The sequence below is a fragment of the Anas platyrhynchos genome, chromosome 5, assembly GCF_047663525.1.
Source record: "Anas platyrhynchos isolate ZD024472 breed Pekin duck chromosome 5, IASCAAS_PekinDuck_T2T, whole genome shotgun sequence".
Taxonomy (NCBI): Eukaryota; Metazoa; Chordata; class Aves; order Anseriformes; family Anatidae; genus Anas; species Anas platyrhynchos.
In genome coordinates, this window is record NC_092591.1 from 9026049 (window position 1) to 9050727 (window position 24679).

General features: G+C 53.4%; 1 protein-coding gene across 2 annotated transcripts in view; it reads left to right on the forward strand.

Moving 5' to 3' along the window:
* AHNAK2 (AHNAK nucleoprotein 2) overlaps nt 1-22994 on the forward strand; it is a 65092-nt gene extending 42098 nt beyond the window's left edge. For both annotated transcript variants that reach the window (XM_072038223.1, XM_038180470.2), the window contains exon 7: nt 132-22994. In XM_072038223.1, the coding sequence (XP_071894324.1) occupies nt 132-21941 (21810 nt within the window). In that variant the 3' untranslated portion in view covers nt 21942-22994. The remainder of the gene's footprint in view (nt 1-131) is intronic.
* Nucleotides 22995-24679: the final 1685 nt, after the last annotated feature.

Genomic DNA, 24679 nt, shown 5'->3' on the forward strand with positions numbered 1-24679 from the left:
AGAAGCAGATAATGTGAATACAAAGCTCAATTCCCTACTTATTTTATAGTATATATTTTATTGTCTATATTTTTTGTCTTGCATCTATATTTAGTTAACTCTTAATCTACTAACTATATTTGTTCTTTCAGGAAAAAGAACTCAGTGAAAGCATTCCTGAAGAAACGCTGCATATTTCAGGAAAAACTATTTCAGAAGAAGACAGGGAAACATTAATTGTAAACCAAAGGGTAGGAAGAAGCAAGAGACCTAAAAAAGACAGATTGTCATGGCCAAAATTCCAGTCAATTAAAAATAAAAAGATATTGGGACACAGAAGATCTCATAGTACATCTGATGCATATGAGCCTGCTATACAGGATATTTCCCCTACAAGCACAGACACAGAGTCTCAATTTCAACAAGAAGTTCATATTAAAGAAAAAAAAGGAAGCCAAAAGAAACTGAAGTTCCCTAGTATTGGATTCAAAATGCACAGATCCAAAGGAGAATCTCAAGACAAGCAAAAAAAAGAAATAAAAGCTACACTGTTATCTGAAAGACAAAAGATACATAAAGAAGATATCAGCATGGAAAGTCCTGAAATACTGACTGTTGAATATACCACATCTCCTGCTTATGAAATGAAAACAGAGGAGTTACATGAAACTTTAACAAAAGACTTAAAAGATATGAAAAACGGTATTCCCACTCATGAAAAAAAATGCCCTGAAGTTGAAATAAGCATTAAAACAGAAAAGGAAAAGAAATCAGCACTGAAGCTTACTGTACCTGAAGGACCAGCTATAACAACACAGGTACTGAAGCCCAGTTCAGAAGCAGCAGATCTGAAAGAAAGTCCAACTAAACAACTACCACAAGCCTCATCAAAATCACGGAAAAAGAAACAGAAAGGAACAGCTGATAAAACAGAAGCAGAATCTGGAATTAACATAGACATAATGGATCATGCAGCAAAAGGATCCATACAGGTAAGAGGTCTAGAAATAGGCACTGCTAAAGCAGAATTACACACACCTGACATACTGGAAACAGAAGAAAAGCAAATGGAAGATGACACACAAATACTAAAAATTCCGAAAACAAAATCTGAAATTTCAGTGCCCAAAAGAAAAGAGGCAGAGACTGAGAACGCTTTAACCAAACCAGAAAGTGATATTCCACGTTCTGTACCAGAAACAACAGCTGATGAAATTACAGAGGTAGGCAGGAAGTTAGAAGTGAAAACTCACATATCTGATGCAGAATCAGAAGAATCTACTTTGAAAATGCAAATACCATCATTCAAAATTGCCAAAATACCTAAAGCTGACATTAAAATATCAAGAGAAGACAGCACAGTTGAATCAGATGATATTGTTAAAAAGGCACAGACAGAGGATGATATGCCCATGAGTGATAAAGACTTGAAGATGGACAGTGGCATGAAGACAGGTGAAAAGGATACAGAAGGAAAAGAAAGCAAATTCAGACTACCAAAGTTTAAATTGCCTACATTTACCTGGGCAACCGCAAAGGATGAGACAGGGGAATCTTACAGTCAGTTAAAGGACAAGGAAGCAAAGATGCCATCCCTAAAAGAAGGAGCAAAACTGGAAATGAGAGTATCAGGAGAAGATACGACATTTCCAAATGCTGAAATGGAAATAGGAATACCCAAAGAAAAAATAAGTGAAAAAAATATTGAACACACACTAGGAGATGAATTGCCAACACTAAAAAAGCAACATATAAAGGAGTCGTTACCAGACATTCATTTGGAAAAAACAACAGGACAAATACAGCCTATAAAACCTGACGAAGAAGTAAAAATGGGTGAAATCAGTACACCAACCAAGAAAAAAGAAGAAACTATCACTCAAATAGGAACAACAAAAGATGAAAGAGAAATAAAAATGAAAGAAAAAAAGATAAAATTAACGAAAAAAGGATTATTTAAACAAAACACAGACATTCCAACAGAAAATATAGAAATAACAAAATACAAAACCAATGTAAAATATTCAGAAAATGAAATTTCAGAAACAAAAAAAGGAAAAACCACAGTTACAATGACAGCACAGGAAGTTATGGAGAAAAAACCCTCCCTCAAAGCTGACACCAAAGACCCCAAGGTGGACATCAGCCTGCCATCCATCGACGTCACCCTTCCAAAGGCCAGCATCGACCTGAGGCAACCAGAGGAGGCACTTACCCTCGAAGGGGAAGCAAAAGCCCCAGAGAAGGAGGCCACGAAGGCCAAGGACGGCAAGTTCAAAATGCCCAAGTTCGGCATGCCTTCCTTTGGCTGGTCCAGCAGCAGAGAGGCCAAGGGAACCGTAGCTGCTGATGTAGACGTGAGACTCAAAGAGCCCCAAGTGACAGAGTCCTTGGGAGCCGCTGACGTTGAGGTGACCCTGCCCGGGGCCGAAATCCAAGCTCCCGGCGTCGAGATGACCATCGATACAGCTGCCAGCGGAGACGGGGAGAAAGGCCAGTTCAAAATACCTGACTTAAAGATGCCCAGCGTCAAGCTACCCAAAGTCGAGGCCAGCCTGCCAGAGGCAGAGGTCAAGGCCGGCGCCGTCGACATCAGCATCTCGGCGCCCGACATCAAGCTGCCCTCCGTGGAAGGCTCCCTTGACCTCCAGGCACCCGAGGTAGACGTGAAAGTGCCCTCCGCCGAAGGCTCGCTCGACGGAGCCGAGCTGGAAGCCACGGGCCTCAAAGGGAAGTTTAAGATGCCCAAGTTCGACAAGCCCAAATTCGGAGTGTCGGCGCCCAAGGCGGAAGGGCCCGAAGGCGAGGTCAGCCTGCCCACCGCTGAGGTTGACCTACCCTCCGGCACTGTGACGGTGGCAGGGGAAGGCCCTGCACTGGGCCTCAAAGCTGACGTTGCCGGTGCCAAGACCGAAGGGGCTGGCTGGAAGCTCGAAAAGCCCTCCCTCAAAATGCCCAAAGCTGACATCAAAGCTCCCAAGGTGGACATCAGCCTGCCCTCCGTGGACGTCACCCTTCCAAAGGCCAGCGTCGAGCTGCAGGCACCCGAGGCGGCGCTCGCCCTCGAAGGGGAAGCAAAAGCCCCAGAGAAGGAGGCCACGAAGGCCAAGGACGGCAAGTTCAAAATGCCCAAGTTCGGCATGCCTTCCTTTGGCTGGTCCAGCAGCAGAGAGGCCAAGGGCACCGTGGCCGCCGATGTGGACGTGAGCCTCAAGGAGCCCCAAGTGACGGCGCCCTCGGGAGCCGCCGACGTTGAGGTGAGCCTGCCCGGCGCCGAGATCCAAGCTCCCGGCGTCGAGGTGACCATCGAGACAGCCGCCGGCGGAGACGGGGAGAAAGGCCGGTTCAAAATGCCCGACGTCAAGATGCCCAGCGTCAAGCTGCCCAAAGTCAAAGCGCCCCACGTGCAGGTCAGCCTGCCAAAGGGCGAGATCTCCGTGCCCAAAGCCCAGGCCGAACTCCCGGAGGGCGAGCTCACCCTGCAGGGCCCCGACGCCGAAGGCAGCCTGGACGTGGCTGCCGGCAAAGTGGAGGGCAGCGGCATGAAAATACACATGCCAAAAGTCAAGGTGCCCAGCGTGGCCTTCTCCAAGCCGACCGTCAAGGCTCCCAAAGTCGAGGCGGACGTCAGCCTGCCCAAAGTCGAGGCCAGCCTGCCAGAGGCAGAGGTCAAGGCCGGCGCCGTCGACATCAGCATCTCGGCGCCCGACATCAAGCTGCCCTCCGTGGAAGGCTCCCTTGACCTCCAGGCACCCGAGGTAGACGTGAAAGTGCCCTCCGCCGAAGGCTCGCTCGACGGAGCCGAGCTGGAAGCCACGGGCCTCAAAGGGAAGTTTAAGATGCCCAAGTTCGACAAGCCCAAATTCGGAGTGTCGGCGCCCAAGGCGGAAGGGCCCGAAGGCGAGGTCAGCCTGCCCACCGCTGAGGTTGACCTGCCCTCCGGCACTGTGACGGTGGCAGGGGAAGGCCCTGCACTGGGCCTCAAAGCTGACGTTGCCGGTGCCAAGACCGAAGGGGCTGGCTGGAAGCTCGAAAAGCCCTCCCTCAAAATGCCCAAAGCTGACATCAAAGCTCCCAAGGTGGACATCAGCCTGCCCTCTGTGGACGTCACCCTTCCAAAGGCCAGCGTCGAGCTGCAGGCACCCGAGGCGGCGCTCGCCCTCGAAGGGGAAGCAAAAGCCCCAGAGAAGGAGGCCACGAAGGCCAAGGACGGCAAGTTCAAAATGCCCAAGTTCGGCATGCCTTCCTTTGGCTGGTCCAGCAGCAGAGAGGCCAAGGGCACCGTGGCCGCCGATGTGGACGTGAGCCTCAAGGAGCCCCAAGTGACGGCGCCCTCGGGAGCCGCCGACGTTGAGGTGAGCCTGCCCGGCGCCGAGATCCAAGCTCCCGGCGTCGAGGTGACCATCGAGACAGCCGCCGGCGGAGACGGGGAGAAAGGCCGGTTCAAAATGCCCGACGTCAAGATGCCCAGCGTCAAGCTGCCCAAAGTCAAAGCGCCCCACGTGCAGGTCAGCCTGCCAAAGGGCGAGATCTCCGTGCCCAAAGCCCAGGCCGAACTCCCGGAGGGCGAGCTCACCCTGCAGGGCCCCGACGCCGAAGGCAGCCTGGACGTGGCTGCCGGCAAAGTGGAGGGCAGCGGCATGAAAATACACATGCCAAAAGTCAAGGTGCCCAGCGTGGCCTTCTCCAAGCCGACCGTCAAGGCTCCCAAAGTCGAGGCGGACGTCAGCCTGCCCAAAGTCGAGGCCAGCCTGCCAGAGGCAGAGGTCAAGGCCGGCGCCGTCGACATCAGCATCTCGGCGCCCGACATCAAGCTGCCCTCCGTGGAAGGCTCCCTTGACCTCCAGGCACCCGAGGTAGACGTGAAAGTGCCCTCCGCCGAAGGCTCGCTCGACGGAGCCGAGCTGGAAGCCACGGGCCTCAAAGGGAAGTTTAAGATGCCCAAGTTCGACAAGCCCAAATTCGGAGTGTCGGTGCCCAAGGCGGAAGGGCCCGAAGGCGAGGTCAGCCTGCCCACCGCTGAGGTTGACCTGCCCTCCGGCACTGTGACGGTGGCAGGGGAAGGCCCTGCACTGGGCCTCAAAGCTGACGTTGCCGGTGCCAAGACCGAAGGGGCTGGCTGGAAGCTCGAAAAGCCCTCCCTCAAAATGCCCAAAGCTGACATCAAAGCTCCCAAGGTGGACATCAGCCTGCCCTCCGTGGACGTCACCCTTCCAAAGGCCAGCGTCGAGCTGCAGGCACCCGAGGCGGCGCTCGCCCTCGAAGGGGAAGCAAAAGCCCCAGAGAAGGAGGCTACGAAGGCCAAGGACGGCAAGTTCAAAATGCCCAAGTTCGGCATGCCTTCCTTTGGCTGGTCCAGCAGCAGAGAGGCCAAGGGCACCGTGGCCGCCGATGTGGACGTGAGCCTCAAGGAGCCCCAAGTGACGGCGCCCTCGGGAGCCGCCGACGTTGAGGTGAGCCTGCCCGGCGCCGAGATCCAAGCTCCCGGCGTCGAGGTGACCATCGAGACAGCCGCCGGCGGAGACGGGGAGAAAGGCCGGTTCAAAATGCCCGACGTCAAGATGCCCAGCGTCAAGCTGCCCAAAGTCAAAGCGCCCCACGTGCAGGTCAGCCTGCCAAAGGGCGAGATCTCCGTGCCCAAAGCCCAGGCCGAACTCCCGGAGGGCGAGCTCACCCTGCAGGGCCCCGACGCCGAAGGCAGCCTGGACGTGGCTGCCGGCAAAGTGGAGGGCAGCGGCATGAAAATACACATGCCAAAAGTCAAGGTGCCCAGCGTGGCCTTCTCCAAGCCGACCGTCAAGGCTCCCAAAGTCGAGGCGGACGTCAGCCTGCCCAAAGTCGAGGCCAGCCTGCCAGAGGCAGAGGTCAAGGCCGGCGCCGTCGACATCAGCATCTCGGCGCCCGACATCAAGCTGCCCTCCGTGGAAGGCTCCCTTGACCTCCAGGCACCCGAGGTAGACGTGAAAGTGCCCTCCGCCGAAGGCTCGCTCGACGGAGCCGAGCTGGAAGCCACGGGCCTCAAAGGGAAGTTTAAGATGCCCAAGTTCGACAAGCCCAAATTCGGAGTGTCGGTGCCCAAGGCGGAAGGGCCCGAAGGCGAGGTCAGCCTGCCCACCGCTGAGGTTGACCTGCCCTCCGGCACTGTGACGGTGGCAGGGGAAGGCCCTGCACTGGGCCTCAAAGCTGACGTTGCCGGTGCCAAGACCGAAGGGACTGGCTGGAAGCTCGAAAAGCCCTCCCTCAAAATGCCCAAAGCTGACATCAAAGCTCCCAAGGTGGACATCAGCCTGCCCTCCGTGGACGTCACCCTTCCAAAGGCCAGCGTCGAGCTGCAGGCACCCGAGGCGGCGCTCGCCCTCGAAGGGGAAGCAAAAGCCCCAGAGAAGGAGGCCACGAAGGCCAAGGACGGCAAGTTCAAAATGCCCAAGTTCGGCATGCCTTCCTTTGGCTGGTCCAGCAGCAGAGAGGCCAAGGGCACCGTGGCCGCCGATGTGGACGTGAGCCTCAAGGAGCCCCAAGTGACGGCGCCCTCGGGAGCCGCCGACGTTGAGGTGAGCCTGCCCGGCGCCGAGATCCAAGCTCCCGGCGTCGAGGTGACCATCGAGACAGCCGCCGGCGGAGACGGGGAGAAAGGCCGGTTCAAAATGCCCGACGTCAAGATGCCCAGCGTCAAGCTGCCCAAAGTCAAAGCGCCCCACGTGCAGGTCAGCCTGCCAAAGGGCGAGATCTCCGTGCCCAAAGCCCAGGCCGAACTCCCGGAGGGCGAGCTCACCCTGCAGGGCCCCGACGCCGAAGGCAGCCTGGACGTGGCTGCCGGCAAAGTGGAGGGCAGCGGCATGAAAATACACATGCCAAAAGTCAAGGTGCCCAGCGTGGCCTTCTCCAAGCCGACCGTCAAGGCTCCCAAAGTCGAGGCGGACGTCAGCCTGCCCAAAGTCGAGGCCAGCCTGCCAGAGGCAGAGGTCAAGGCCGGCGCCGTCGACATCAGCATCTCGGCGCCCGACATCAAGCTGCCCTCCGTGGAAGGCTCCCTTGACCTCCAGGCACCCGAGGTAGACGTGAAAGTGCCCTCCGCCGAAGGCTCGCTCGACGGAGCCGAGCTGGAAGCCACGGGCCTCAAAGGGAAGTTTAAGATGCCCAAGTTCGACAAGCCCAAATTCGGAGTGTCGGCGCCCAAGGCGGAAGGGCCCGAAGGCGAGGTCAGCCTGCCCACCGCTGAGGTTGACCTGCCCTCCGGCACTGTGACGGTGGCAGGGGAAGGCCCTGCACTGGGCCTCAAAGCTGACGTTGCCGGTGCCAAGACCGAAGGGGCTGGCTGGAAGCTCGAAAAGCCCTCCCTCAAAATGCCCAAAGCTGACATCAAAGCTCCCAAGGTGGACATCAGCCTGCCCTCCGTGGACGTCACCCTTCCAAAGGCCAGCGTCGAGCTGCAGGCACCCGAGGCGGCGCTCGCCCTCGAAGGGGAAGCAAAAGCCCCAGAGAAGGAGGCCACGAAGGCCAAGGACGGCAAGTTCAAAATGCCCAAGTTCGGCATGCCTTCCTTTGGCTGGTCCAGCAGCAGAGAGGCCAAGGGCACCGTGGCCGCCGATGTGGACGTGAGCCTCAAGGAGCCCCAAGTGACGGCGCCCTCGGGAGCCGCCGACGTTGAGGTGAGCCTGCCCGGCGCCGAGATCCAAGCTCCCGGCGTCGAGGTGACCATCGAGACAGCCGCCGGCGGAGACGGGGAGAAAGGCCGGTTCAAAATGCCCGACGTCAAGATGCCCAGCGTCAAGCTGCCCAAAGTCAAAGCGCCCCACGTGCAGGTCAGCCTGCCAAAGGGCGAGATCTCCGTGCCCAAAGCCCAGGCCGAACTCCCGGAGGGCGAGCTCACCCTGCAGGGCCCCGACGCCGAAGGCAGCCTGGACGTGGCTGCCGGCAAAGTGGAGGGCAGCGGCATGAAAATACACATGCCAAAAGTCAAGGTGCCCAGCGTGGCCTTCTCCAAGCCGACCGTCAAGGCTCCCAAAGTCGAGGCGGACGTCAGCCTGCCCAAAGTCGAGGCCAGCCTGCCAGAGGCAGAGGTCAAGGCCGGCGCCGTCGACATCAGCATCTCGGCGCCCGACATCAAGCTGCCCTCCGTGGAAGGCTCCCTTGACCTCCAGGCACCCGAGGTAGACGTGAAAGTGCCCTCCGCCGAAGGCTCGCTCGACGGAGCCGAGCTGGAAGCCACGGGCCTCAAAGGGAAGTTTAAGATGCCCAAGTTCGACAAGCCCAAATTCGGAGTGTCGGCGCCCAAGGCGGAAGGGCCCGAAGGCGAGGTCAGCCTGCCCACCGCTGAGGTTGACCTGCCCTCCGGCACTGTGACGGTGGCAGGGGAAGGCCCTGCACTGGGCCTCAAAGCTGACGTTGCCGGTGCCAAGACCGAAGGGGCTGGCTGGAAGCTCGAAAAGCCCTCCCTCAAAATGCCCAAAGCTGACATCAAAGCTCCCAAGGTGGACATCAGCCTGCCCTCCGTGGACGTCACCCTTCCAAAGGCCAGCGTCGAGCTGCAGGCACCCGAGGCGGCGCTCGCCCTCGAAGGGGAAGCAAAAGCCCCAGAGAAGGAGGCCACGAAGGCCAAGGACGGCAAGTTCAAAATGCCCAAGTTCGGCATGCCTTCCTTTGGCTGGTCCAGCAGCAGAGAGGCCAAGGGCACCGTGGCCGCCGATGTGGACGTGAGCCTCAAGGAGCCCCAAGTGACGGCGCCCTCGGGAGCCGCCGACGTTGAGGTGAGCCTGCCCGGCGCCGAGATCCAAGCTCCCGGCGTCGAGGTGACCATCGAGACAGCCGCCGGCGGAGACGGGGAGAAAGGCCGGTTCAAAATGCCCGACGTCAAGATGCCCAGCGTCAAGCTGCCCAAAGTCAAAGCGCCCCACGTGCAGGTCAGCCTGCCAAAGGGCGAGATCTCCGTGCCCAAAGCCCAGGCCGAACTCCCGGAGGGCGAGCTCACCCTGCAGGGCCCCGACGCCGAAGGCAGCCTGGACGTGGCTGCCGGCAAAGTGGAGGGCAGCGGCATGAAAATACACATGCCAAAAGTCAAGGTGCCCAGCGTGGCCTTCTCCAAGCCGACCGTCAAGGCTCCCAAAGTCGAGGCGGACGTCAGCCTGCCCAAAGTCGAGGCCAGCCTGCCAGAGGCAGAGGTCAAGGCCGGCGCCGTCGACATCAGCATCTCGGCGCCCGACATCAAGCTGCCCTCCGTGGAAGGCTCCCTTGACCTCCAGGCACCCGAGGTAGACGTGAAAGTGCCCTCCGCCGAAGGCTCGCTCGACGGAGCCGAGCTGGAAGCCACGGGCCTCAAAGGGAAGTTTAAGATGCCCAAGTTCGACAAGCCCAAATTCGGAGTGTCGGCGCCCAAGGCGGAAGGGCCCGAAGGCGAGGTCAGCCTGCCCACCGCTGAGGTTGACCTGCCCTCCGGCACTGTGACGGTGGCAGGGGAAGGCCCTGCACTGGGCCTCAAAGCTGACGTTGCCGGTGCCAAGACCGAAGGGGCTGGCTGGAAGCTCGAAAAGCCCTCCCTCAAAATGCCCAAAGCTGACATCAAAGCTCCCAAGGTGGACATCAGCCTGCCCTCCGTGGACGTCACCCTTCCAAAGGCCAGCGTCGAGCTGCAGGCACCCGAGGCGGCGCTCGCCCTCGAAGGGGAAGCAAAAGCCCCAGAGAAGGAGGCTACGAAGGCCAAGGACGGCAAGTTCAAAATGCCCAAGTTCGGCATGCCTTCCTTTGGCTGGTCCAGCAGCAGAGAGGCCAAGGGCACCGTGGCCGCCGATGTGGACGTGAGCCTCAAGGAGCCCCAAGTGACGGCGCCCTCGGGAACCGCCGACGTTGAGGTGAGCCTGCCCGGCGCCGAGATCCAAGCTCCCGGCGTCGAGGTGACCATCGAGACAGCCGCCGGCGGAGACGGGGAGAAAGGCCGGTTCAAAATGCCCGACGTCAAGATGCCCAGCGTCAAGCTGCCCAAAGTCAAAGCGCCCCACGTGCAGGTCAGCCTGCCAAAGGGCGAGATCTCCGTGCCCAAAGCCCAGGCCGAACTCCCGGAGGGCGAGCTCACCCTGCAGGGCCCCGACGCCGAAGGCAGCCTGGACGTGGCTGCCGGCAAAGTGGAGGGCAGCGGCATGAAAATACACATGCCAAAAGTCAAGGTGCCCAGCGTGGCCTTCTCCAAGCCGACCGTCAAGGCTCCCAAAGTCGAGGCGGACGTCAGCCTGCCCAAAGTCGAGGCCAGCCTGCCAGAGGCAGAGGTCAAGGCCGGCGCCGTCGACATCAGCATCTCGGCGCCCGACATCAAGCTGCCCTCCGTGGAAGGCTCCCTTGACCTCCAGGCACCCGAGGTAGACGTGAAAGTGCCCTCCGCCGAAGGCTCGCTCGACGGAGCCGAGCTGGAAGCCACGGGCCTCAAAGGGAAGTTTAAGATGCCCAAGTTCGACAAGCCCAAATTCGGAGTGTCGGCGCCCAAGGCGGAAGGGCCCGAAGGCGAGGTCAGCCTGCCCACCGCTGAGGTTGACCTGCCCTCCGGCACTGTGACGGTGGCAGGGGAAGGCCCTGCACTGGGCCTCAAAGCTGACGTTGCCGGTGCCAAGACCGAAGGGGCTGGCTGGAAGCTCGAAAAGCCCTCCCTCAAAATGCCCAAAGCTGACATCAAAGCTCCCAAGGTGGACATCAGCCTGCCCTCCGTGGACGTCACCCTTCCAAAGGCCAGCGTCGAGCTGCAGGCACCCGAGGCGGCGCTCGCCCTCGAAGGGGAAGCAAAAGCCCCAGAGAAGGAGGCCACGAAGGCCAAGGACGGCAAGTTCAAAATGCCCAAGTTCGGCATGCCTTCCTTTGGCTGGTCCAGCAGCAGAGAGGCCAAGGGCACCGTGGCCGCCGATGTGGACGTGAGCCTCAAGGAGCCCCAAGTGACGGCGCCCTCGGGAGCCGCCGACGTTGAGGTGAGCCTGCCCGGCGCCGAGATCCAAGCTCCCGGCGTCGAGGTGACCATCGAGACAGCCGCCGGCGGAGACGGGGAGAAAGGCCGGTTCAAAATGCCCGACGTCAAGATGCCCAGCGTCAAGCTGCCCAAAGTCAAAGCGCCCCACGTGCAGGTCAGCCTGCCAAAGGGCGAGATCTCCGTGCCCAAAGCCCAGGCCGAACTCCCGGAGGGCGAGCTCACCCTGCAGGGCCCCGACGCCGAAGGCAGCCTGGACGTGGCTGCCGGCAAAGTGGAGGGCAGCGGCATGAAAATACACATGCCAAAAGTCAAGGTGCCCAGCGTGGCCTTCTCCAAGCCGACCGTCAAGGCTCCCAAAGTCGAGGCGGACGTCAGCCTGCCCAAAGTCGAGGCCAGCCTGCCAGAGGCAGAGGTCAAGGCCGGCGCCGTCGACATCAGCATCTCGGCGCCCGACATCAAGCTGCCCTCCGTGGAAGGCTCCCTTGACCTCCAGGCACCCGAGGTAGACGTGAAAGTGCCCTCCGCCGAAGGCTCGCTCGACGGAGCCGAGCTGGAAGCCACGGGCCTCAAAGGGAAGTTTAAGATGCCCAAGTTCGACAAGCCCAAATTCGGAGTGTCGGCGCCCAAGGCGGAAGGGCCCGAAGGCGAGGTCAGCCTGCCCACCGCTGAGGTTGACCTGCCCTCCGGCACTGTGACGGTGGCAGGGGAAGGCCCTGCACTGGGCCTCAAAGCTGACGTTGCCGGTGCCAAGACCGAAGGGGCTGGCTGGAAGCTCGAAAAGCCCTCCCTCAAAATGCCCAAAGCTGACATCAAAGCTCCCGAGGTGGACATCAGCCTGCCCTCCGTGGACGTCACCCTTCCAAAGGCCAGCGTCGAGCTGCAGGCACCCGAGGCGGCGCTCGCCCTCGAAGGGGAAGCAAAAGCCCCAGAGAAGGAGGCTACGAAGGCCAAGGACGGCAAGTTCAAAATGCCCAAGTTCGGCATGCCTTCCTTTGGCTGGTCCAGCAGCAGAGAGGCCAAGGGCACCGTGGCCGCCGATGTGGACGTGAGCCTCAAGGAGCCCCAAGTGACGGCGCCCTCGGGAGCCGCCGACGTTGAGGTGAGCCTGCCCGGCGCCGAGATCCAAGCTCCCGGCGTCGAGGTGACCATCGAGACAGCCGCCGGCGGAGACGGGGAGAAAGGCCGGTTCAAAATGCCCGACGTCAAGATGCCCAGCGTCAAGCTGCCCAAAGTCAAAGCGCCCCACGTGCAGGTCAGCCTGCCAAAGGGCGAGATCTCCGTGCCCAAAGCCCAGGCTGAACTCCCGGAGGGCGAGCTCACCCTGCAGGGCCCCGACGCCGAAGGCAGCCTGGACGTGGCTGCCGGCAAAGTGGAGGGCAGCGGCATGAAAATACACATGCCAAAAGTCAAGGTGCCCAGCGTGGCCTTCTCCAAGCCGACCGTCAAGGCTCCCAAAGTCGAGGCGGACGTCAGCCTGCCCAAAGTCGAGGCCAGCCTGCCAGAGGCAGAGGTCAAGGCCGGCGCCGTCGACATCAGCATCTCGGCGCCCGACATCAAGCTGCCCTCCGTGGAAGGCTCCCTTGACCTCCAGGCACCCGAGGTAGACGTGAAAGTGCCCTCCGCCGAAGGCTCGCTCGACGGAGCCGAGCTGGAAGCCACGGGCCTCAAAGGGAAGTTTAAGATGCCCAAGTTCGACAAGCCCAAATTCGGAGTGTCGGCGCCCAAGGCGGAAGGGCCCGAAGGCGAGGTCAGCCTGCCCACCGCTGAGGTTGACCTGCCCTCCGGCACTGTGACGGTGGCAGGGGAAGGCCCTGCACTGGGCCTCAAAGCTGACGTTGCCGGTGCCAAGACCGAAGGGGCTGGCTGGAAGCTCGAAAAGCCCTCCCTCAAAATGCCCAAAGCTGACATCAAAGCTCCCAAGGTGGACATCAGCCTGCCCTCCGTGGACGTCACCCTTCCAAAGGCCAGCGTCGAGCTGCAGGCACCCGAGGCGGCGCTCGCCCTCGAAGGGGAAGCAAAAGCCCCAGAGAAGGAGGCTACGAAGGCCAAGGACGGCAAGTTCAAAATGCCCAAGTTCGGCATGCCTTCCTTTGGCTGGTCCAGCAGCAGAGAGGCCAAGGGCACCGTGGCCGCCGATGTGGACGTGAGCCTCAAGGAGCCCCAAGTGACGGCGCCCTCGGGAGCCGCCGACGTTGAGGTGAGCCTGCCCGGCGCCGAGATCCAAGCTCCCGGCGTCGAGGTGACCATCGAGACAGCCGCCGGCGGAGACGGGGAGAAAGGCCGGTTCAAAATGCCCGACGTCAAGATGCCCAGCGTCAAGCTGCCCAAAGTCAAAGCGCCCCACGTGCAGGTCAGCCTGCCAAAGGGCGAGATCTCCGTGCCCAAAGCCCAGGCTGAACTCCCGGAGGGCGAGCTCACCCTGCAGGGCCCCGACGCCGAAGGCAGCCTGGACGTGGCTGCCGGCAAAGTGGAGGGCAGCGGCATGAAAATACACATGCCAAAAGTCAAGGTGCCCAGCGTGGCCTTCTCCAAGCCGACCGTCAAGGCTCCCAAAGTCGAGGCGGACGTCAGCCTGCCCAAAGTCGAGGCCAGCCTGCCAGAGGCAGAGGTCAAGGCCGGCGCCGTCGACATCAGCATCTCGGCGCCCGACATCAAGCTGCCCTCCGTGGAAGGCTCCCTTGACCTCCAGGCACCCGAGGTAGACGTGAAAGTGCCCTCCGCCGAAGGCTCGCTCGACGGAGCCGAGCTGGAAGCCACGGGCCTCAAAGGGAAGTTTAAGATGCCCAAGTTCGACAAGCCCAAATTCGGAGTGTCGGCGCCCAAGGCGGAAGGGCCCGAAGGCGAGGTCAGCCTGCCCACCGCTGAGGTTGACCTGCCCTCCGGCACTGTGACGGTGGCAGGGGAAGGCCCTGCACTGGGCCTCAAAGCTGACGTTGCCGGTGCCAAGACCGAAGGGGCTGGCTGGAAGCTCGAAAAGCCCTCCCTCAAAATGCCCAAAGCTGACATCAAAGCTCCCAAGGTGGACATCAGCCTGCCCTCCGTGGACGTCACCCTTCCAAAGGCCAGCGTCGAGCTGCAGGCACCCGAGGCGGCGCTCGCCCTCGAAGGGGAAGCAAAAGCCCCAGAGAAGGAGGCCACGAAGGCCAAGGACGGCAAGTTCAAAATGCCCAAGTTCGGCATGCCTTCCTTTGGCTGGTCCAGCAGCAGAGAGGCCAAGGGCACCGTGGCCGCCGATGTGGACGTGAGCCTCAAGGAGCCCCAAGTGACGGCGCCCTCGGGAGCCGCCGACGTTGAGGTGAGCCTGCCCGGCGCCGAGATCCAAGCTCCCGGCGTCGAGGTGACCATCGAGACAGCCGCCGGCGGAGACGGGGAGAAAGGCCGGTTCAAAATGCCCGACGTCAAGATGCCCAGCGTCAAGCTGCCCAAAGTCAAAGCGCCCCACGTGCAGGTCAGCCTGCCAAAGGGCGAGATCTCCGTGCCCAAAGCCCAGGCCGAACTCCCGGAGGGCGAGCTCACCCTGCAGGGCCCCGACGCCGAAGGCAGCCTGGACGTGGCTGCCGGCAAAGTGGAGGGCAGCGGCATGAAAATACACATGCCAAAAGTCAAGGTGCCCAGCGTGGCCTTCTCCAAGCCGACCGTCAAGGCTCCCAAAGTCGAGGCGGACGTCAGCCTGCCCAAAGTCGAGGCCAGCCTGCCAGAGGCAGAGGTCAAGGCCGGCGCCGTCGACATCAGCATCTCGGCGCCCGACATCAAGCTGCCCTCCGTGGAAGGCTCCCTTGACCTCCAGGCACCCGAGGTAGACGTGAAAGTGCCCTCCGCCGAAGGCTCGCTCGACGGAGCCGAGCTGGAAGCCACGGGCCTCAAAGGGAAGTTTAAGATGCCCAAGTTCGACAAGCCCAAATTCGGAGTGTCGGCGCCCAAGGCGGAAGGGCCCGAAGGCGAGGTCAGCCTGCCCACCGCTGAGGTTGACCTGCCCTCCGGCACTGTGACGGTGGCAGGGGAAGGCCCTGCACTGGGCCTCAAAGCTGACGTTGCCGGTGCCAAGACCGAAGGGGCTGGCTGGAAGCTCGAAAAGCCCTCCCTCAAAATGCCCAAAGCTGACATCAAAGCTCCCAAGGTGGACATCAGCCTGCCCTCCGTGGACGTCACCCTTCCAAAGGCCAGCGTCGAGCTGCAGGCACCCGAGGCGGCGCTCGCCCTCGAAGGGGAAGCAAAAGCCCCAGAGAAGGAGGCTACGAAGGCCAAGGACGGCAAGTTCAAAATGCCCAAGTTCGGCATGCCTTCCTTTGGCTGGTCCAGCAGCAGAGAGGCCAAGGGCACCGTGGCCGCCGATGTGGACGTGAGCCTCAAGGAGCCCCAAGTGACGGCGCCCTCGGGAACCGCCGACGTTGAGGTGAGCCTGCCCGGCGCCGAGATCCAAGCTCCCGGCGTCGAGGTGACCATCGAGACAGCCGCCGGCGGAGACGGGGAGAAAGGCCGGTTCAAAATGCCCGACGTCAAGATGCCCAGCGTCAAGCTGCCCAAAGTCAAAGCGCCCCACGTGCAGGTCAGCCTGCCAAAGGGCGAGATCTCCGTGCCCAAAGCCCAGGCCGAACTCCCGGAGGGCGAGCTCACCCTGCAGGGCCCCGACGCCGAAGGCAGCCTGGACGTGGCTGCCAGCAAAGTGGAGGGCAGCGGCATGAAAATACACATGCCAAAAGTCAAGGTGCCCAGCGTGGCCTTCTCCAAGCCGACCGTCAAGGCTCCCAAAGTCGAGGCGGACGTCAGCCTGCCCAAAGTCGAGGCCAGCCTGCCAGAGGCAGAGGTCAAGGCCGGCGCCGTCGACATCAGCATCTCGGCGCCCGACATCAAGCTGCCCTCCGTGGAAGGCTCCCTTGACCTCCAGGCACCCGAGGTAGACGTGAAAGTGCCCTCCGCCGAAGGCTCGCTCGACGGAGCCGAGCTGGAAGCCACGGGCCTCAAAGGGAAGTTTAAGATGCCCAAGTTCGACAAGCCCAAATTCGGAGTGTCGGCGCCCAAGGCGGAAGGGCCCGAAGGCGAGGTCAGCCTGCCCACCGCTGAGGTTGACCTGCCCTCCGGCACTGTGACGGTGGCAGGGGAAGGCCCTGCACTGGGCCTCAAAGCTGACGTTGCCGGTGCCAAGACCGAAGGGGCTGGCTGGAAGCTCGAAAAGCCCTCCCTCAAAATGCCCAAAGCTGACATCAAAGCTCCCAAGGTGGACATCAGCCTGCCCTCCGTGGACGTCACCCTTCCAAAGGCCAGCGTCGAGCTGCAGGCACCCGAGGCGGCGCTCGCCCTCGAAGGGGAAGCAAAAGCCCCAGAGAAGGAGGCCACGAAGGCCAAGGACGGCAAGTTCAAAATGCCCAAGTTCGGCATGCCTTCCTTTGGCTGGTCCAGCAGCAGAGAGGCCAAGGGCACCGTGGCCGCCGATGTGGACGTGAGCCTCAAGGAGCCCCAAGTGACGGCGCCCTCGGGAGCCGCCGACGTTGAGGTGACCCTGCCCGGCGCCGATATACAAGTGTCTGGTATTGATGTTGGATTAGGTACAACCTCAGTTAAGGAGGAGGCTGTTACTAAAACGAAATCTTCTTTGTTTAGAATTCCTAAGGTTTCCCTTCCTAAAAGTACTAAGCAGCATCTACCGAGTAAGTCTGTTATGGAAGTTTCTGAATCAGAATCTAGTTGTTATTCTGTAACAGAGGAATCTCCTGCTGTGATTTCAGGTGGTCTTGATTCTAATTTGTTTTCTGATATTAAGGGAGATAATGCTCCCAAAAGTAGCAAGTTTAGAATTCCTAGTTTGGGTTTCTCTAAGGTTGATATTAGTTCTTCTAAATTTGAGCAGGATTCACCTTTATCAAAGGGGGATGTTACTCTTACTAAATATCAAATGAATATTGGAGAATCTGAATCAGATTTTGAAATTTTGAATGAAGATGGTTCTTGGGAGGAAGGAATTATGAAGTCAGGAATGAAAACACCAACTGCTGAAATATCTCTTGCACACACAGAATATACAGTTAAAATACCTAAATTCCGAAAACCAAAGTTCGGAATTTCTTGGTCTAAGGGAAAGCCATCAGAAAGTGACGTTGTTTCCAAAGTGGAATCTGAAATTGCCAAGGAAAAGATAACATCTGATATGTTTGATATTGATATTGAATATCCATCTCAGATTCCTGATGCAGAATTAAGTCTAAAGTTACAAAAGCCTTCACCCGAATGTGTTACGGATGCAGCGAAGTTGGATGTCAGTCTCCCATCAACAGAAGATGCCATGCCAGAATTAGAAATGGAAATCCATGGTCCAAAGTGCAAGACAGAGCAGGAATTAATTTCAGGAGAGAAGGACACGGAGGAGAAAGAAAGCAAATTTAAAATGTCAAAATTCAAACTACCTTCATTTAGTTGGTCCCCAAAGAAAGAAGCTATTCCTCCTTCTGAAGCTGAGGGACATCTGGAAGAATCCAATGTGTCTATTTCATCTGGAGACACAGAATCTAAGTTAACACTAATTATCCCTGAGAATCAACACCTTCATATGGAATTGGATACAGCAACAGAAAAAGATGGTGAAAAGGGAAAAAACAAGAAGTCCCAATTTATCATGCCAAAGATCTCACTCCCTAAAGTGAAAGGTCAAAAAGTCCAGGTCTCTCTGCCCGTACTAGAAACTGATGTATGTGACCCCAAGCAAGAAAAAGACGGAGATGTTTCAGTACAGGAATCTGAGAAAAGGAGTAGTGGAGAAAGGGCAGAAATGGGTGTAAAAATGCCAAAAGTTAGAGTTCCAACTTTGGAATTTTCCAAACCAGAAGTCAAAGCTCCCAAAATAGAGGTGGATATTAGCATGCCTACAGGTGAGATCATACTTCCTGTGTGTGAACAGGATGGCTTAACATTGAAATCAGTTGTTGATGATACCAGCCTCTCTATCTCAGATACTAAGATGATAGCTAAAGGCTCCTTTGAGGTGAAGAGTTCTGAGACAAGTACTGAAAGTGAAATTGCTGTGGGGGGTGTAGAAATAAAAGCTGAAGGTTCTGAAGGGAAAACAAAATTGTCTAAATTCCAAATGCCAAAGTTTGGCATGACACATTCTAAAGGAAAAGGGTCAGAAAAGGAGGTCAGCCAATCCAAATCAGAAGCCATGGTTTCCCAACTAAAAGCAATGATAGAAATAGCTGATGTTGCTATGGAAGCACCAAATTTGGAGGTGCAATGTGGTGCAGGAACAGAAACATCCAGCCCTAAATTCAAAACAACCGAAGCTGACAATAAGGCACCAGAAGTTGATGTTCACCTCCCATCAGGTGACATTTCTATCCCAAAGACAGACAGCGATATTCAGGATTCAGATACAGCACTAAAAAATAAAGAGGAAATAAAGCGTGCAGATGGAGATGGAGAAGAGAAAGAAGGACATTTCAAAATGCCAAAATTCAAACTTCCATCCTTCAATTGGTCACCAAAGAAGGAAACAACTGTTAAGCCAGATTCTGGAGCAATTTTGGAAGATAATAAACTTGCTGCAAAGTCAGGCAGAACAGACACTGAAGTGGGAGGAACTGCAAGTGATGATCAAGATCCTAGGCCAGCCCTTGATCTAGAAATATCTGCAGGAAAAGATGAACAGAAAAGTCCAATTAAAAAGCCTCAGTTTGTCATGCCTAAAATTTCACTTTCCAAGATCAAGGTTCCCAAATCGCAGACACACTCACCAAAAGTTGAAGCTGGTGCTACTATTCCTAAAACACAAAAAGATGGAGACGATTCAATACAGATACCTGATATAGAAAGAAGTCATTCCAAAAGGACAGAAGAAGGGGCACAAATCAGCATAAAACCAGCTGCAGTTAAGATCTCCACGTTGGAGTTTTCCAAAACAGAAACTGGAGCCTCCCAGACTGACAAGGGAGTCATCTCAGCAAAGATTGATGCTGCTGTGCCTGCCTCAGAGGGGAGTTTTCAACAGGTTGTCCTAAAACCAAGTTCTGATGATGATTTCATTCAAAAAACGGGTATTAAGTACTCCAAAGGAGATACTGCAATTGAACTGAGGAGCCCTGAAACAGCAACTGAAGGATCATTAGTTATGGATGAAAGAAGGATGAAAGTGGAAGGTCCTGATGGGAAGATTAAAATGCCCAAATTCCAGAAGCCAAAGTTTGGAATCTCCCTGACAAAAGGGAAAGGCCCAGAGTCAGAGATCAGTTCTCCAAAAATAGAAGCTGAGCTACCCCAGCTAAAAATGACAACAGAAATTGCTGACATTGCTGTGGGAGTGCCAGCATCAGAATTTACATCTGATACACCAGATCCTGGATTAGGGATTTATGCTTGTAAAGCAAAAACACCTCAAGTTCTGACAGCTGGCACTGAAGCTCCAAAGGTAGACATAAGCCCCAAGGCAGTGTCTAAATCAATGACAGAGGAAGATATTGAGAGCCCTGAGGAGAAAGAAGTCAAATTAAAAGAAGAACATGAAATTAAAGCTGAAGAAGTTCAGACTGAAGAACAACAGGGATGGTTTAAAATGCCAAAATTCAGAATACCTGCATTTGGCCGGACATCCTCAAAGGAAAAAAAAGGTGATGCTGATGTTGAAAGAAGTCTGGAAGAAACTCAGGCAGGCATTCCCTCTTCCAAAGAACACACTGAAACAAGTATTCCTGAAGATAACTTCTCATTACCACATGCAGTTGCTGAAATTACTATTGGAAAAGAAGGGATTCAAAAATTAGGAGAATCTGTGAAGGGTTCTGGTGTTAGCTTGCCAAAGATGGAAGGAGATATTTCATTATCTGCAGAAAGTACAGATAGTAGAGTGAATATTCCAAAAACTGAAACATATGCAGACATAGTTAAGCGTGGTACTGAAGGACAAAAAATGCACACTTCAGAATTCGTAGTGTCTTCAACAGAATTAACTAAACCAGAAATAAGTGTTTCAAAAATTGACAGAGACAGCAGTTCACCAAGTAAGCTCCCTATATGCACTCTGTCTCTTCAAGAGCATAAAGTCAAATCACAGGATACAGAGATCCCAAAGACTGAAAGTACCACTGAACTAGAGGCTTCAAGTGCAGAATTTAAAACATCATCAGCTGAAATTACTCTGGACGGAACACAGGACAGAGCAGATGTTAGTCTTTCAAAGGGAGAGCTAGACATTCAAAATCAAGGGGCAGTGATTAGTACAGGAAAGATAAAGACAGGTGAGATGAAAATTATAGGAAAAGACAGTGAGTTAAAATGGCCCTCGTGTGAATGGTCTACAACAAATGTTGTAGCTAAGCTGGAAGATATAAAGGTAGAAGTTCCAGGTGTGAAAATGGATGTTAAAATTGCCAGAGTAGATCCTGAAATGAAATTTCAAGTGAAAAAAAGTGTTGAAAAGGACATGTCTGCAAATGTGGAAGAGCAAGTAGAAGACAGAGCAGAAACAAGTAAAATTAAAGCATACAAGTTTAAGATTCCAAAGTTCGGAGTGTTGCACTCAGAAGTAAAGGGTTTAAAAGATGATATCAATTTGCCAAAGTCAGAAGCCATTTCAGTGTCTGAAACTGAAATAGGCACAGCAGAAATGCAGTTTCAAAAATTGGAAGGATCCATTGGCCTGACAAGTCCAACTCGAGATCAGATGGACTCATCTGCTAGAATAACAGAGGAAACGATGGACAAATCACAAGATGGCCTGGAAGTAAATATAAAAATTCCCAAGCTAAAAATACCGAGATTCACTTTCAAAGCTCTCCCAACTGAAGCTGATGTTTCAGTGTCAAAAGTAGTACTGGATCAAAAAAGAACTATTTCTGACATTGAAGTGGTGCATCTGCAAGCAAGTTCTGCTGTCCTTGAAGAAACTCCAGAGACTCTAGAGGGCAATATTCAAAAAGCAAAGAGCAAAATTCTAACTCTGACTGAACCTGACATTAAAACAGCACAGATGACTGCTACCATAGATTCCTCCCTTTCAAATGCAGGGCAAGACATTCATTGGTCATATGTAGAAGGCCAAGAAGTGAGTGAGATAGTAGAACCTGAACATGTTGCTATTGAAAGGTGTGAAATTTATACTACTGAGATAGTGAAAGAATCAGAGATTCTTTCATCTGAAGTTAAAACTGCTACCTTGGGATTCTCATTGCTCAAGGTGAAGTTGCCTGAATCACACAGTGATTTAGAAGTGTTAGTCCAGGAGCCATCTTCAGTGGAAGATGCATCAATGGAATGTTCTGGTAAAAGCTTTGGAGCAGATGTACAGAGGCCTGGCAGTGCTGAGATTAAACCATGTGATAAACCTCACACTGAGACTGAAGGATCTAGTAGAGTGATAGGTTTGCCAAAGTTAAAAACATTTGCCGTTGAAGTAGAGCCCTCTGGTAAACCTGAGGAGAGTCATCCTGACAAGTCACCAGAGGAAATAACCACAGCTCCTCTCTCTAAAGATGAGGATGTAGCTGAAGCTCTAGAAGACGAGGAAAAATACATAACTAATGAAAAAGAAAAGACTGATAGTAAAAGATCTCCTGGAAGATTCAAATTTTGGCTTCCAAGTATTGGCTTTTCATCTTCTGGTGATGAAACAAGCTCAGACTCAAAAACAGAAGTAAAAAAAATAGAAGAAATGAAACCAGAAGATATGAAACCAAGTGACACATCTGTTAGTGATTCTTCTAAGCAAACAGAAAAAACTGGATGGTTTAGATTTCCCAAGCTTGGTTTCTCGTCTCCTTCCAAAAAAGCTAAGACCGTTGACAAAGAAGAGATAGGTCATAAAGAGAGAAGAATCTCAGATGAAGATAGCCCATCAGATAAACCTGAAGTATTTTTCGATGCACAAGAAACCTTATCACCCAAAGAAACAACAGAGGGTGAAAAAGTTGAAATTGATGGGACCTCATCTAATGTTCCAGTGTCTCGAACTATAGTTACATCTTCAGCAAGGACTGAACTAATCTTGTTGGAGGAAGAAAAAGATAGCCAATCTAATATTTCTGGAGAGACAACCAAATGAAGATTGTCTTCTCTCAACACCCTCAGTGAAAATAAAATAATCTATACAGAAAAAAGAAAAAGAGAGAGAGAGAAAAAAAAAAAAAAGAGAGAAAGAGAAAAAAAGAAACAATGTTTTCCTGATTTTCCAGTAGTCAAAAATTGAACGAAACTCAAAGTTGATATTTATGAAATCTATTGACTGAACAGGATTTACCACATCTAAATCTTCAGACACATGAATGTGCTGTACTGTGCAGTAATAAAAATACTATTTTATCCAAATCTGCCCCGAAGGCAACAACTACTACAAGTACAGGGAAGTTCATAGTTTTAGTAAAGTCTTAGAAGATACCTGAACCATGAAAGTAAACTATTGAAAACACTCAATGACAACATACAAACTTGTTAAATATGCTTCTCAAAACAATGCCAGTTATGATTAGATTATAGATTATTTGCAAACAGAGTATAAACTAGTACTATGAGAATTATACTTACCTGTTTAGATTTTGGACATTTCTGACCTATTTTTGCTTTCTTACTAAACTATTCTTCTTTATTTCAGCTAAGGTAATGCATATATTCCACAGTCATTTAAAAATGCAAAATGAAAACAAAATACTAGTGTAGAGAGACTAAGTCTTTACCCCTTCCTCTCTTCTCATTTTTGATTACTGTGGTGGGTCATATTTAGCCTTAAAAGGTCAAAAATAAATCAATAAATAAATAAATTCAAGACCAAAAAAATATTTCACATTTTAAGGTACCAAAATAAAACATGGTGGTAAAGAATAATTATAAAAATTTGGATAAATAAATTTTTATGTGTATATTTACTGGATAGATAAATGCACAGAATGATCTGCCACACTTTGGTGGAATTGCTTCAAAGATTTTCTGGGAAAGGAGATGTATATAATTATTTACCTCTGTTTATATTAATGCTTCTCTAAAGTGCACAGCCAAAACCAGAGTGCATATGTGACAGCCTTCATATGTATCATTAAAACACTGTCTGTATTCTTAATTCACAATAAACTCACCATATGAAAAATAAAACAAGTACCATGAATTACTGATAGTGCCATTAGCATTTTCTAGTTCTGAAAACTGCAGCTGAAAACCCCAGGTTTGATTTGCAGGTTTGATTGTATCCCACTCTATGCTCCTCAGTGACTGCTTAATGGCAGTACAGTTTCTAAATATGATGGCAGTGGTTACAAATTAATCTGAGACTTTTCACCCATTACAATCCCAAGTTTTACAATTTGCATGTGCAGTCATGCATCTTTATTTTTTTTCATCCTGTCTTTTCTCATCCTTTTCTCATCCTGTCTTATCTATCTCTATATTCTACTTCATACAGGGAATGCAGACATAGCAAAACATTCAGAAATTGAGTTATCATGGAAGTGTACTTGTTTGTGTAACCATTTGTAGCTCAAGATATTCTCCATGTCTGCATCTTCATGGTAGTCTTAAATATTCTACAGACCTTCTGGAAGCCTGTGTTCCTCATATTATCTCTGAAGAGACTGTTGACATAAGTAGTAGGCCTGTATGTGGATCATGCAGCATTTCCCCAAAGTTTCTCTAAGTTTATGTGTCATTGTTGAAAAGACTCGAAGTTACCACATCAGACAACATATACGAGGACTGAAGAAGAGCATTGTGATCACGCCAGAAAAACTGAGACCAGAAAAACGTAATATACGTAATAAAGGACATCCCATTGTAACAGCAGTTCTCATCTGCCTGAAAGGCAGCCTTCACGTAAAAAGTTTCTCAGGTAGTGTCCCTTAACTTAGGCACACAGAAAGAAATCCACCTTGACAGTACCACCTCTAGGAGTCTGTCATGATGGTGAAAGAATGAGGTCAATTAAAACTGAGCTCTGAGACAGCAATGACCACAGAGCAATACTCTCTATTATGTTATTAAAAGTTGAATGAAGTAGATGAGGAAAGAACAATAGAGAAAAGAAGCAGCAATAAAACCTTTCTCCAATAGGCTACTGTCAGCTTGGTGAAAGTGAAGGTTAGGAAAAAAACAACCATGTTAACAAAGTATTTCCCAATGGTCTGAGTGCAGGAATAGCTAAGGACAGAGCTTAAAAGAGTGCAAGGAGCACAGACATAAGTCTGCAAAACACTGACATCTTGTCAACAGGCTCCTGTGTTTCTGACCCCACCTATTTTTTGACTCTCAGGCTGTTTCCTTAACTATGGTAGGTTTCTTGGGATACTGCTGTTCATTTTTTAATGCTGGAAAATTGGGCTGTTCAGCTAAACATCTATGTGCAGTCTCCAGCCACACAAACCTAGAACTACAATTTGGCATGGAAAGGGAGCTATAAATACATTAAAAAGAAGCACATGTATGTCGCCGTTCCTTCTCTCCCACCCCAGTATCCTTCATTGTTGGGACATAAATACATGACTATTAGCTGGCTATTTTGCTGTTATATTTCCTAGAAACATAGAATCACAGAATGGTTTGGGTTGGAATGGACCTTAAAGATCACCCAGTTCCAACCCCGTGCCGTGGGCAGGGACACCTCCCACCAGACCAGGCTGCCCAAAGCCCCATCCAGCCTGGCTGTGAGCACATCTAGGGATGGGGCATCCACAGCTTCTCTGAGCAACCTGTGCCAGTGCCTCACCACCCTCTGAGTGAAGAATTTCCTCCTAACCTCTAGACTAAATTCCTCACTTTTAGTTTAAAACCACTCCCCCTTCTCCTATCACTACCTGCCCG